General features: G+C 39.8%; 1 protein-coding gene across 1 annotated transcript in view; it reads right to left on the reverse strand.

Annotated features, from left to right (window-relative positions):
* The window catches only part of DCHS2 (dachsous cadherin-related 2), a gene marked incomplete at both ends in the record, with an annotated part of 268447 nt that overhangs the window by 31937 nt on the left and 221502 nt on the right, over positions 1-15008 (reverse strand). The window contains one exon of the mRNA XM_080697380.1: positions 307-420. Coding sequence (XP_080553506.1) covers positions 307-420 — 114 coding nt within the window. The remainder of the gene's footprint in view (positions 1-306; positions 421-15008) is intronic.

Genomic DNA, 15008 nt, shown 5'->3' on the forward strand with positions numbered 1-15008 from the left:
GAGGTAGAATGCTCCTGGGTTCAATTCCCAGTACCCAAAACCAAAACAAATAAACAAATCAAAAGGCAAGATAGATACTGCCTAATCTGGAAATGTTAAGACAGAATGCTCAGTGAATGTGCATGAACAAAATGTAAATAGTTCTGGATTTGCCATCATTTCTCATGGGCTACTATAAAAATTCCTGTTTACCTTAAAAAGTATTACCTTTATCAAGTCTACCTTTAAGATTTTCCAGAGGCATTTATTACTAGTAACATTAAATGGAACAAAAAATAAAATCATTACAAGGCAGAGAAGGATTACCTGAGTTGGGGTCCAGGGAAAAAATTCCATCTTCATTCCCACTAAAAATTGAATATTTAATACTGTCCTGAATTGAATCTGGAGCAAAAGCTTGTACGGTCATGATAAAAGTGCCTGTAAAATTCAGTAAAGAAGAACATCTTTAGGAAAAGAAAATAACATGGAAAAAGAAGAGAAAATGCTTCAGTATTATTTGCTTATTATATTTTACTTATCTAATAATTCAACAGTTATTCATTAAGTGTTTCCATAAGCCAGATGCCATGTTAGGTACTGGGGATACAGTGGCAAACAGGATAGAAAAGACCTCTGTGCACCCCACGTGGTGGTGGTTATTAACTAGTGGGAGGAAACAGACAATTAACTATGCAATGAATACATCACTGCCTTGAATATTGGTAGGAGCAGGAAAAAAGTTTGCCAGAGTATAAATATAAGAAATAATCCCTCAACCAGCTCCTACACTGGTTCGCAATAAAAGCAGCCCAACTAGGGAGTAGCCAAGAGCTTCACTATTTGACACTAACTCATTAAAAGAAGATTAAGATGAGTCGGAAGTAACCACTTCTCCAAGTTGTTACCTGGAAAAGGCAACTCCAGGAAAAAAACAAATTGAGTTAGTTAGGTGTGGGAGTTGGAAAAACAGCAGAGAAGGAAGTCAGGTCAAGTTACAGGGAACGAACCAGTCAGAGGCATGAAAGAAGAACCCAGAGGCCTGCAGGGGGAAGGAAAAGACCAGCAGGATGAGGCCTGGGGCCTGTGATGCAGGCCTGGAGATGGGTCCAGACTCAAGGAAGGAGCAGGCAAGCCTATAGGGGGCCCCGACACCAGGGGGATGAGAATGGCTTTGTGTCAGGGATTCTCAGATTCCTTTTCTATAAAAGGCCAGAAAAAGGAATATTCGGGCTCTGTGGGCTGTGCAGTCTCTGTTGCAAATGCTCAGCTCTGCCACTGTGGTGTAAAAGCTGTCACACACACTGTAAGCAATGAGTATGGCTGTGTTAATAAAACCTTATTTAAAAAATAAGGTATATTTATAGGATGAGAAGCAGTGAGGAGAAAATGGAAAGTTCTTGAGCAGGGGACGAGAAGATGCTGAGTGTGGGCAGCTGGGTACTGCCGCTGCCCACATGGGTAGCACAGGGCAAAGACGGTTTCCCAGCAGCTACAAATTATCCAGGGATCCACTGGCCCCAGCTTAGCACGTTGATGTCCTTGTAGATCTCATGCCCTTTGTGGCTCCTCTCTGCTTTGCTTCCTGCCCTGATTATCCATTTGCTTCTCTCTTAGGGCTGCCTGCCTTGTATTTCTTTCTTATTTTTAGTTAATTTCATTAAGCTAAAAATTATATGTAATAATACACACACATTTTAAATACAGAGTTCTATGAGTCTGACAGCCCTACCTAGATAATAATCAGTGTCACAAACAACACCAAGAATGTTTTCTACATCCCCAAAAGTTCCCCTTTGCAGTCAGTTTTCTCTCACTTTGGCTGTAGGCACTCACTGATCTGCTTTCTAGAACTCTCAACTAGTTTTGCTTCTAAAATTTCATACACTTAAGAGTCATGTAATATCTGCCCCTGTTTCTGTTTTGTGTTTGCTCACCACGATGTTTTGAGAACCATGCATATTAACTGTTGTAACCAAAGATCATTCCACTTTTATGCCAGGGTAATGCTCTGTTGAATGGGCATACCATAATTTGCTTTCTCGTCCCCCATACATGGATATTTGGATTGTTTCCCATTTGGGGCTATTAAGAACATTCAGCCCAAGTGTTTTCATGGATTAATGTTTTCATTCCACCTAGAGTAAGTGTGTTTATAGGAAACTGCCAAGCTATTCTCCAAAATGGTTGTCCCATTTGACAGTTTTGTTGGCAATGTGTGGGAATCCCAGTTGCTCCCAACTGGCTGGCATTGTGGCTCTTTTCACTTTTGGCCATCTCAGTGGATAAGGAGCACACCTCACTGTGGTTTTAATTTTAATTTTCTCCATGTTTGATGATATTGAGCATCTTTTCTCATGCTTATTGGACACTTCTACCATTTATTTTGTGTTGGGAGCCATTAAGGCCTTCCCCTATATTGGTGTCTCTGACTCAGCTGATTGTCCTTCGCCCAGAGTCAACAAGGTTTGGGGTTATGGAAAGTTCAAAGAGGTCTGAGAAAGGATCAGGTGGTGATGACATGAGGGTACTGATAGGCCTATCTGTTATGTATGTGTTTTGTATTGGTCTTCATTGTATTCTGGTGGTGGTAGCACGAGAATGTTGATTGACCTGTAGCTGTGTATAAATACCTCTGGAAAAACAAACCCGGGGTCGGCGTCGGTGCAATATAGATGAGATTGACCCAGAAGCTGCGTTGGCCAGGAGTGTTGGTGCAATAGAAAATACTGACCCAGGCATAGTCGTCGACCCGTAGGAAATATTGACCCACAAACAGGGGTCGACCAGTAGAGATAGTAAGCTGGCGGCTCCCCCACGTTAGAATTTAAAATTCTCCATCCTCACGCCTCACTTTAGAACCCATACTCTTGCCGGCTGGCTCCGGCAATTTTGATTCATATTTGTTTCCCTGGTTTTCTTTTTTTACTCACCCATCCCTTTTGAGAAACTTCTTCATAGTTCTTTTCTGGCCCTTGCCCTCTGGTCTTAGGCACATAATCTTAGGCACAGGGCATCTACTTTGGACTCCTGATCTTGCAATGACCCCTGCCTCTCATACCAGCAGTGGTGTGTGTGCTGTACTGGTGGGGACTCTCCAGAACTCTCTGCTGCTCACCTCTGTCTGAAAGGCCAGTAATATGACACGCTTGGAAAAGTGAAAGAAAATCATTTGAAAAGAAAACAGGAACTTCCCTGGTGTCAGAGTTGAGTACCTTGCAGGGCTCATAAGCTCAGATGCCTCTGAGTAAAGCAAGAAGCTGGGGCAATGAAGAGGCAAGAGGAGTGAAGGAGGTGTGCGCCCGAGCACCCAGGACCCACTGCACGGGCTGCTCGAGAATCTCGTCTTTCCAAGAGAAGCTTGGAAATGCATGTTTTGTTTTATGTGAATTCTCTCGATTCCTAAATGTCAGAAAATAATTGACTTAGGAAACAAATACAGCCAGATGGGTTGAATAAAGCCCAGCTATAGTCTGTCTCCAGTTCTGCTGTTGATAGAGAAGACAAGCCTTTCTTGCTTTGTTACCATCATTTTTATGACTTAGATTGTGCTACTTACCACCCATAGACTTGGGCTAATACATCTGAAGGCTGATCTCATCTCCTTGATTAACTCGAACTGAATTCCATAGCAGCAGAGCAGACTTTCTAAATATTCATAACTTAATTAATTTGTATAACCGGATATTAATTTTACCTTTAAATTTATATACTGTTAATGATAAGTGGATGGATATGCTAATTCCCCTGATTTAATCATTATAAATTGTATACAAGTATTGAAGTATCCTACTTAACTATGTATATATTTATTTTGATCAAAAGTTTTAAAAAGTTTAGATGTAAAAGTTAACTACCCTTATTTGATCTTTAAGCACTGTATGTATTTTCCTTACTCTCAGACTCTATCCCGTATATTTGTACAATTTAAAATAAGCTTAAGCTATGGTGGTGCACGCTTGTAATCCCAGTACTTGGGAGGCTGAGACAGAAGGATCACAGGTCTGTGGCCAACCTCAACTACTTAGTGAGGCCCTCCACAACTTAGTGAGACCTTGTTTCAAATGAAAGAATAAAAAACAGGGCTGGGGGTATAGCTCAGAGATAAAACACCTCTGAGTTCAATCTCCAGTACAGCAAAATAAAATAAAATAGTTTAAAAAATTTCTCCTAGATGGGCATGGCGGCACACATTATAATCCCAGTACTTTGGCGGCTAAGACAATGATTGCAGGTTCATAGTCAGTCTCTGCTACTTAATAAGGCCCTCCACAACTTAGTGAGACCCTGTTTCAAATTAAAGAGTGAAAAACAGAGATGAGGATGTAGCTTGGGTGTAAAGTGCCCCAGGATTCAATCCCAAGTACCCCCCCCGCCACACACACACAAATTCTTCTAAACTGGGCAAGGTGGTACCCACCTGTAATCCTAGTACTTGGGAGGCTGAGGCAAGAGAATTGAAGATTCAGTCAGACTCAGCAACTTAGTGAAACTCTCTACAATTTAGTGAGTCCCTGTTTCAACATAAAAAGTAAAATAGGGGTGGTGGTGGTGTAGCTCAGGGACAAGCATGCCCTGGGTTCAATCCCCAATACCCCCCAACACATGCAAATTCTCCTAGACTTACAATCTATAGTATCTGGCATCTTTTGTTAAAAGTTTTTAAGAATAAAACATGTGGCCAGGCATAGTGGTACATGTCTGTAATCCCAGTACCTGGGAGGCTGAGACCAGAAGATCACAGGTTTGAGAACAGCCTCAGCAACTTATTGAAACTCGGACTCAGCAACCTAGTAAGACTCTGTTAATTTTAAAACAAAAAAATAAAAAGATTTGAGGGTGTATCTTGGAGGTAGAACACCCTTGGATTCAATCCCCAGTAAAACACACACACACACACACACACACACACACACACACACATGCACAATAAAGCATGTTTCTCTGTGTATCAAAAGTTCATTCCTTTGTAAACAGCAGGTGCTTAGGAACTATGGTAATAAGTTAGATAGAATAGGAGGCAGAGAAAGAAAAGACAACAAAATTTTCTAAGCTGAAAATGGCTGGCCTTTGTCTCCAGGGCCACTCTCACTCTAAACTAATGAGAATTGATTTTTAAAAATAATACTATAAAATCACATCTGATAGTGAGATATGTAGTAGAGAAAAAAGTGACCACCTATTCAGGATTTCCATTGAGCCTCCTCATTAAACCGTGCTACACAGACCCCAGAACAGGCTCAAAACCCATCCTGCTAGGGCTTACACTAGAAATAATACCTAAGACAACGTCAATTGATATATTTTTCTAAATATTAAGAGAATTTCACTGAAAAAAATGAGAAAAAAAGGAAAGGCCTTGAATCAGACAAAATTTCCCCAAAAGGTCATTTCAATCCTTAATACTGAAAGGAAAATCGCACCAATCACTATAAATATTAAAAGAAACAAGAACAAGATACTGCCCACAAACCTGACCCTTCATTGAGAACTCAGGACACAAAACAGAATTAGTTAGAGAAGAATAGGAAAATCCAAACTGAACACAGTACTCTGTTTAGAAACATTATGTTTAACATCAACTGTGACAAAGGTTAAAAGTCATCGGGATTTCCAAATGGTTATTCTTTTCAAGCCAATTATGAAGTCATCTAGCAACAAACGGACAGGTTGTAATCAATCATGGTGGAGTCAAGTTACTGCACATTATAGAACGCTTTCAAAACAGCGTTATAATCCAGTGCTTATTTTACAGCATTTTAAGAGACATATTGTTAATAATAAGAGCCTTCCAGTTTAGGTAGGAACATCCCTCCAGTAGGACCATATACTTATCTTCAGTGCTCCATCAGAGTTCTGTGCTCCCTGATACACTTTATTTTTAAACACAGGAAATTTTATTTCAACTGCTTGTCATGTATCCTTAAGAATGGCAGTAAGAAGAGAAACAGCCATGCAGGCAAGTGGTACAGTCTTGCTGACGTCCCCCCCCCCCCACCGCCCTTGTTTGCATGGGTTAGGATGCTTATTACATGCCCAATTACAAAAGAAAACATGGAGATTGGTTGCATGGAAAAGATCAAGGATGAGTACAGAACTGCAAAGAGGAATCACACATGGCCTCTCAAGTAAAAGAAACAATCCTCTTTTATTGCAAATAAAATGTTGACAATATCAAATGGAATTGTAGCACAGAAGAATTTCATTCAATGAAAATACTTCGAACTAGATGCGAAAGTCAGCAAAAAGCTACACATGTTGTGTGTTTTCTATTTCATTTTCACAGACAAAGCTTAAGTTTTTAGCTGTCCTGAAAAAGAGGAAATAATTAAAGGGCCTTGAATATGGGTCCCTGCTTCACAGGTACATTTTAAATGAATATTTAGCTCTGTGCCTATGGATAAAACTTGCAATCACTGTCCATTGAGCATCAAGGTGGAAATGGTAAGTTATGGAAATGACCATGGCACCTTCAATTCCTATGAGGTGGGCCAGGTAAATTATTATGTTGAATAATTTACATTTTACATTTTTTGATTTTTATGAATTTCGCTGGAAATCTGTCATAACAACAAAATTATGTTCTTTAGTGTTCTTGGCTTTTTTCTTTTTTGAAAAAATATAATTTGAAAATTAATACAACCCACAGTAGCAGTGACCTGTCAATTTGGAAGCAGAATTCTGTAACTATTAGTTAGTGCTATGTGATGGTAAAAAGCAGTAGTCATGTAAATATTTGGGTAAAATAAATGTTAAAATATCATATTCAGAACTGTGGATGCGTAATTCTAGATTTTATATTTGTTATTCCTAAGCAGTGTGAGTATTTTCTTATTGATGACCAAATGAGAGAAATAGATTTTTCAGACATTTTGATTATGTTAAAGTATCTCATAAGTGTCTAATTGCTGAAAAGTTAAACATATTGCAACCATCTAAGAAGGAGTTTAAGGCCAAAACAGGAGGATGACAGGTTCAAGGGCAGCTTTAGCAATGCAGCAAAGCCCTGTTTATAAAAAGAAGGGGATATCTGGAGGTGTAGCTTGGAGGTAGAATGCCCCTGGGCTTAATCCCCAATACCTCAACAACAACAACAACAAAAAAAAAAAAAAAAAAAAAGGAGAAAGAGGAAAAGAAGGAGGGAGAAGAGAAGGAAAAAAAAGAAATGAAGAAGGATGAAGAGAAAGAAGTACGGAGAAAAGTCAACAAGAGGGAAGAATAGGAGGTCCCAGACTTTACTTTCCACAGAAATACTGCTTTCACAACAGTATATTTTCCAAAAGGCCTTTACGAGAACTGAAAAAAGGTGTAAGAAGTTGGAGAAATCGAGGCAAACTCAAAACCACAATAGTAATATTGAAATGAGTAGTAAAAGCCATTTCATTTTTTCTTTATAGATCATCCCCAAGCCATCCCAGCTCAGGTTGGAAATTAGCACACAATTCGCAGCTTCACCATCAGGAGCCAGTATCTGTCTTGTTTGACTCAGAGCACCAAGTCAGTGGAACCAGCACACACTGGATGCTTTGGGGCTGCTGGGAACAAAAGAGAAGCCTTCAGTTTGGAGGGGTATTAGAGAACTTGAAATATCTGAACAGATAACACAGCAAAAGAAATGAAATGTAAACCTCTCGAACTGAGAAATTACATGCACAAACCCAGCGAACACTAATCCTCAGAAAATGTTTGAGAGGCTCGGGTTCTCTTTTGTTCTCAGCAGCCCCCAGACATCCAAAGTGTGCTGGTTCCACTGACTTGGTGGTCTGAGTCAAGCAGGACAGCCTGAAAAGAGCAGGAGAAGTGTCCTTTTGTTCAAATGTGCAAATCCTACTAAAAAAGAGGCATATGAAGAAACAGTGAAACAGCCCATTAAAAGGAACAAAATAAATCTACCAGAACCCTAATAAAATAGAGAACAATAGAGCAGTAAGCTACCCCAAAAGAATTGAAAATAATCATAGTACAGAAGCTCAATAAAAGAGAACATAGATGATCAATGAAATGTAATAAGAAAACTATATATGAACAAATTGATAATCTAGAAAGAAATAAAAAATAAAGTACCTAGAAACCAATAAAAGAATATAGAACTTAAAAATATGATAACTGAACTAAAAGTTTCACTAAAGGAGTTCAATAGCAAAAGAATCAATGAACTTAAAGACAGGTCATTTGAAATTATTAAGTAAGAGGAACAAAAAGAAAAAGGAAGTGATAAAATCTAAAGAACTTAGAGAACACTGTTAAGTGGACAAATATCATGAAAATCTTAAATGGAAAAAAAGAGAGAAAATGGCAGAGATTATTTAAAGAAACAATGATATAAACTTCCCAAACCTGAGGAAGGAAAAGTAAATTTAAATTTAGGAAGCTCAAATGATTATAACTGAACAACTCTAAACAGGTCCACATGGAAACACATTAAAACCAAGCTGCCAAACATCAACGATAAAGAGAAAATCAAAAACATCAAGAAAAAAGTCACCTATCCTGTGCAAGGGAGTTCCAGGAGTTCAGCAGATTTCTTAGCAGAGGTAGTACAGGCCATAAGGAGTGGGATGATAAATTCAAAGTGCTGAAAGAAAAATATTGCCAACCAAAACCCATGTCTGGTAAAACTGTCCTTCATAAATGAAGAAAAAGTAGTCCTTTCTAGATAAAGAAGATCTGATGGAGTTCTTCACCACTAAACTTACAAGATATGATAAAGGGAGTCCTTCCAGTTGAAACAAGAGGATGATAGATAGCAAATGAAAGCATAAAAGAATAAAGCTCTCTGATAAAGGTAAATATATAGCCAAATATAGAAATCTGTAAAATGGTAACCATGGCACATAAGTCATTTATTTCTGGTATAAAATATGAAATATAAAACAAAAACTACAAAACTGTGTTAATGAATCTAAACTATAAGAAGGTGTAACATAAAGTGCACATATAATAGGGGACATATAAAGGAGTGAAGGCTTGTATGTCACTGGAGTTGGGCTTTTTGTAACTTTAAAAGAGATTCCTATAAGATATTGTATGTGGTACTCATGAAAAACACACAAAAAAATACCTATAGAGAAAGCAGAAAAGGAAATAAGGAATCAAAGAATGTTATTACAGGAAAAGGAATAAAACATACAGGAAAGAGCAAGAGAAGAAATGAAGAAAAATAACTACAAAACATATATAATAATTAATAAAATGGTAATAGTATTTTCTACTAGGGATTACCTTAAATATAAATGGATTAAGCTCCCAAACTGGGGCACACAGAATAGATAAATTAAAAAATAACAATAAGATTAAGTTTTATCCTTTTTATTATAGACTCACATTATATATAAGAAAAAACAAGCTCTAAGTGCAAGGATTCAAATAGATATAAAAAAATTCCAACAAAAATAAAGCAGGAATAGCTATCCTTATGCTAGGAAAAAATAGACTTTAATTGACAACTGTCAAAAGAACAAAGATGGATATGATATAATAATAAAAAGGTCAATTCACCAGGTAAGTATAGCAATTAAAAATTTATCCCTACCAGCAAAGTACTCAAATAGATGAAGCAAACATTGACAGATCTGAAGCTAAAAATATTAACACAAAAATAAAGAGGATTTTAATACTCTACCTTCAGTAATTTATAAGACAACCAGATAGAAGATAAGTCATAAACATTGTATTTTAATGATACTGTAGACCAACTGGACCTAAGAGCACATACACAGGACACGTTGCCCAACAGCCCCACAACATTCTGCTCAGTTGCACACAAAACATTCTCCAGGAGAGCTCATGTGTTAGGTCACAAAATAAGTCCTAATAAATTTAGCAAGACTGAAATCATACCAAATATATTTTCCAACCACAACAGAATGAAACTTGAAATCATTAGCAAAAGGAATTCTGGAAAATCCCCAAATATGTGAAAAACCAATGTATCAACAAGGAAATAAGAAAATGAGAAAAAGATATCTTGAGATGGAACAAAAGCACAACATACCAAAAATTATGGGATGCAGTAAAAGGAGTTCTAAGGGGAAAGTTACTAAGGATAAACACCTACATAGTAAAAAATCAAATCAACAACATATTGTACCACAAGGAACTACAAAAAGATGAACAAGCCCAACCCAAAGCTAGCAAAAGGAAGGAAATAATAAATATTAGAACATGAATAAATGAAATAGAGAAAATAAAAACAGTTGAAAAGTAAATGAGACGAAGAATTGCTATTTTAAAAGATGAACAATATCGACAAGTTCTAGACAAAGTAATAGAGAAAACTCAATAAAAATCCAAAAGAGAAGGGGAGACATGATCGCTGATGCTATGAAAATTTTAAAAGGATATCAAGAGATTACTATAAGTAATCGTGTCAACAAATTAATACCTCAGAAGAAATGGAATTTTACTCAGCCATAAAGGAGAACAAAATTACATCATTTGCAGGAGAATGATTGGAATTGGAGAACATTATGCTAAGTGAGATTAGTCAGTCACAAAAAATAAGAAATCGGCTCTCTCCCATTGGCCCGCCGCCGCTCTGATCATTGGCCGGCGGCACCTGTCCATTTCCTGGAAGAGGTCAACACCTCGGGGCAGGCCTCATTGGGTGCGCGAGGAGGGAAGAATTCCAGCTTCCATATCCTTGAAGAAGCCCTGTGTCCCGGGGAGTTTCCTGGTTCAAGAGTACATCACCGAAGCTAATGTCAGAAGTGGACTTCAGGTAGAAATCATCATCTAAAGACAAAGAAAGCAAGGCTCGGAGAGACAGAGTGACATTTCAAAAGACACAGAGCTTGTGACAGATAGGTGATAAAAAGGAAGTTAATCCCCGCGCTTGGGAAGCTGAGACAGGAGGATCACACAGGTTCGAAGCCAGCCTCAGCTACTTAGTGAGGCTCTCAGCAACTTAGTGAGACCCTGTTTCCAAATAAAAAAAAATATAGAGAGCCGCAGCGCGGATTGGGGGGAGCCGCGGAGCGGAGTGGCCTGAGCAGCCGGAGCAGCCAGAGCCGCGGCGCGGAACAGCCGGAGCGGCCAGAGTGGCCAGACCCGCGGTACAGAGCAGCTGGAGTCGCGGTTCCGAGCAGCTGAGCAGAGTGGCCAGAACAGCCGAGCGGAGCGGCCAGAACAGCCGGAGCAGTCAGAGCTGCAGCGCGGATTGGCTGGAGCGGCGGCGCGGAGTGGCCGGAGCCGCGGAGTGGAGTGGCCGGAGCAGCCGGAGCAGAGTGGCCAGAACAGCTGAGCGGAGCGGCCAGAGCAGCCAGAGCGGAGCGGCCAGAACAGCCGGAGAAGCCAGAGCCGCGTCGCGGAACGGCCGGAGCGGCCGGAGTGGCCAGACCCACGGTGCAGAGCAGCCAGAGCCGCGGTGCAGAGCGGCTGGAGCAGCCGGAGCGGCCAGAACCGTGGTGCGGAGCAGCCAGAGCCGCGGCGCAGAGCGGCCGGAGCGGCGCGGCCTACATCTCCCCTAGCAACACCAGGCTCCAGAGAGGAGGGAGACTCAAAACAGAGCTCAAATCCAGAGAGGAGGTACTCTGGCCTCGCGGCCTAGGATGCAGAAGCAGCGTCTTACTGCTGGCGGCAGCGGGGAGTTCACCGGACGGCCCTAGACCAACCCACTCAACCAGCCACCAGGCGCCTGAGAGGAGGGGTGGACAGCGAACCGAGGTGAGCAGGTGCTGATCAGCTGAGCGGCAGTCAGCAGTTTTGTTGGTGCAGGGAACATCTAAAGCTCCCAAGGGCTGGGCGCAGCACAACTGGCAAGGACTCAGAGCAGAGTTCAAAACCAGAGAAGAAATACGCCGCATCACGGCCGAGGGCGTGGCAGTGGTGCCATATTGCCAGTGGCGGCAGCAGCGAATCCACCGAGTTCACTACAGCTCCATCAGCGCACTCAACAACCGTGAGTCAAATTGCGCCCCCTAGGGGAGAAATCCCAGTACTGCACTCCCAGGGACTTGCGCAGACAGTCTCCCTGGGTCAGAGATTTTAGCAGTGCAGCCCAGTGGGGGAGTGGCAGTGGCAGAGATATCATACCATAGTCACAACTCCCCACTGGAGAACGCCCAACTTGGCACCCCCCACAGTCTAAGCAGCCTTGATTGACTCCCGGGGTCTGAGACTTTGTGATACAACACAGTAAAGGAGTAGTGGTGACTGAGATACCATAGACTAGAGATCCAGAGCATCTTAAGTGAACTCGTAGTGACTCAGGGAAGAACCCAGAGAAGGCACAAACTTCCAAAATCATGGGAAAGAGAAATAACAATGGAGCAGTGAATGCCAACAACACCACAACATCAGAATCTGATAACACAGAAACCCAAAGATCTCTAGAAGATCAAATTAGGAAAATAACTTTAGAAATAATAGAGGACTTTCGAAAAGAATTTAGAGAGAGTCAAAAAGAGATAAAGGATGCAATTAATGAAGTAAAGGCCTCAATTCAAAGTATAAACAACAGATTAGACCACATGGAGAATAGAATATCGCTTCTTGAGATGATCATTCTAAAAATGAACGCATAGTTTCTAATTTAGAAAAAAAAACCCGACAGCAGGAATCTGACATTGAAGAAATATGGGCCCATTTCAAGAGAGCTAACCTAAGAATAATTGGAATAGAGGAGGGAAAAGAAGGTGAAACCAAAGGGATCAACAATCTCTTCAAGGAAGTAATAGCAGAAAATTTTCCAAACATAGAGCAAGAGGTCGATACACAGGTCCAGGAAACTTATAGAACTCCCTTTAGACAGGATCAGAGAAGAGGATCCCCACGCCACATAATTGTCAAAATGACTAATGTGGAAGCCAAGGAGAGAATCTTAAAGGCAACAAAAACAAAAGGCCATGTGACATACAGAGGCAAACCAATTAGAATCACTCCAGACTTTCCAAACCAAGTTATGAAAGCCAGAAGGGCTTGGAGTAACATATTCCAAACTCTGAAAGAAAACAACTTCCAGCCAAAAATTTCCTACCCAGCAAAACTATCCATCAAATTAGATGGGGAAATAAGAAGCTTCCATGACAAACAGCAACTGAAGGAATTTATGTCTTCAAAACCAGCGCTAGAGAAAATACTCAAGGAGATTAACTGCAAAGAGGAAATGGGTAATACACGCCAGAATCAAAGAAACAAGAATTCCCATCCAGCAGACAACTAAGCAAAGAAGAATAAACAGTATCTCAAAAAGAAATAAGATCTTAACATGTTGGGAATTAAAAATTATCTCCCTATAATCACACTGAAGGTAAACGGCCTCAACTCCCCAATAAAAAGACATAAAGTGGCAAAATGGATTAAAAGCCAGATTCCATCCATCTGCTGCTTACAAGAAACATACCTTACAAGTAAAGATAGGAACAAACTCAAGGTAAAGGGCTGGAGCAAGGTAATTCATGCTAATGGTACTCGAAGACAAGCAGGAGTAGCAACTATGATATCAGACAAGTTAGACTTCAAACCCAAACTTATTAGAAGAGACAAAGAAGGTCACATTTTACTGGTAAAAGGAATAGTCCAGCAAGAGGAAATAACAATAATCAACATCTGTGCCCCAAACATAGGGGCAGCTACTTTCATAAATCAAACTCTTTGTGACATGAAGTCACACATAAATCCCAACACAATAATACTGGGAGACTTCAACACACCTCTCACAATACTAGACCAATCTTCCAGACAAAGGGTCAGTAAAGATGTCTCAGAACTAAAGAACACCATTAACCAAATGGACCTGTTGGACACATATAGAATATTTCACCCAACTACAGCAGAGTTTACATTTTTCTCAGCTGCTCATCGAACCTTCTCCAAAATAGATCACATCCTGGGACACAAAATGAGCACTAGCAAATTTAAAAAATGTTACATACTTCCCTGTGTCATTTCAGACCATAATGGAATGAAACTAGAAATCAACTATAAGAAGACCCAGAGAAACAACATAAACATGTGGAGAATGAACACCACACTTCTGAATGAAGAATGGGTCATAGAAGATGTAAGAGGTGAAATCAAGAAATTTCTAGAAACAAATGAAAATAAAGAAACAACATATCAAAACCTCTGGGACACTTTGAAGGCAGTATTAAGAGGAAAATTTATAGCACTGAGTGCTCACATAAGAAAAACAGAAAATCTTCAAATAAATAGCCTTATGACACACCTCAAAGCCCTTGAAAAGCAGGAACAATTGAACCCCAAAGCCAGCAGAAGACGGGAAATTATTAAAATTAAAGCAGAAGTTAATGAAATAGAGAATAAAAAAACAATACAGAAAATCAACAAAACCAAAAGCTGGTTTCTTGAAAAAATTAACAAGATTGATAAACCACTAGCCAACCTAACTAAAAAAAAGAGAGAATCAACCCAAATTATGAAGATAAGGGATGAAAAAGGAGACATTACTACTGACAGCATAGAAATCCAGAGGATTATCAGAAACTACTTTGAAAAACTATACTCCAACAAAATGGAAAATCTGGAGGAAATCGACAACTTCCTAGATAAATACAACCTTCCTAAACTGAGTCAAGAAGATATAGAACACTTAAACCAACCAATAACAATCAAAGAGATTGAAATAGCAATAAAGAGCTTACCATCAAAGAAAAGCCCAGGACCAGATGGTTTCCCAAGTGAATTCTATAAAACCTTTATAGGAGAACTAATCCCAATACTACTCAAACTATTTCGGGAAAGAGAAAAAACCGGGACTCTCCCAAATACATTCTATGAAGCCAACATCACACTAATACCCAAACCGAATAAAGACAGTTCAAGGAAGGAAAACTACAGGCCTATATCTCTGATGAACTTGGATGCAAAACTATTAAACAAAATACTAGCAACACGCATTCAAAACCACATCAAGAAAATCATTCACCATGACCAGGTAGGGTTCATCCCAGGGATGCAAGGCTGGTTCAATATACGAAAAACAATCCATGTAATTCATCATATAAACAGAATCAAAGACAAAAACCACATGATCATCTCAATAGATGCTGAAAAAGCATTTGATAAAA

The sequence above is a fragment of the Muscardinus avellanarius genome, assembly GCF_963383645.1.
Source record: "Muscardinus avellanarius genome assembly, chromosome: 6".
Taxonomy (NCBI): domain Eukaryota; kingdom Metazoa; phylum Chordata; class Mammalia; order Rodentia; family Gliridae; genus Muscardinus; species Muscardinus avellanarius.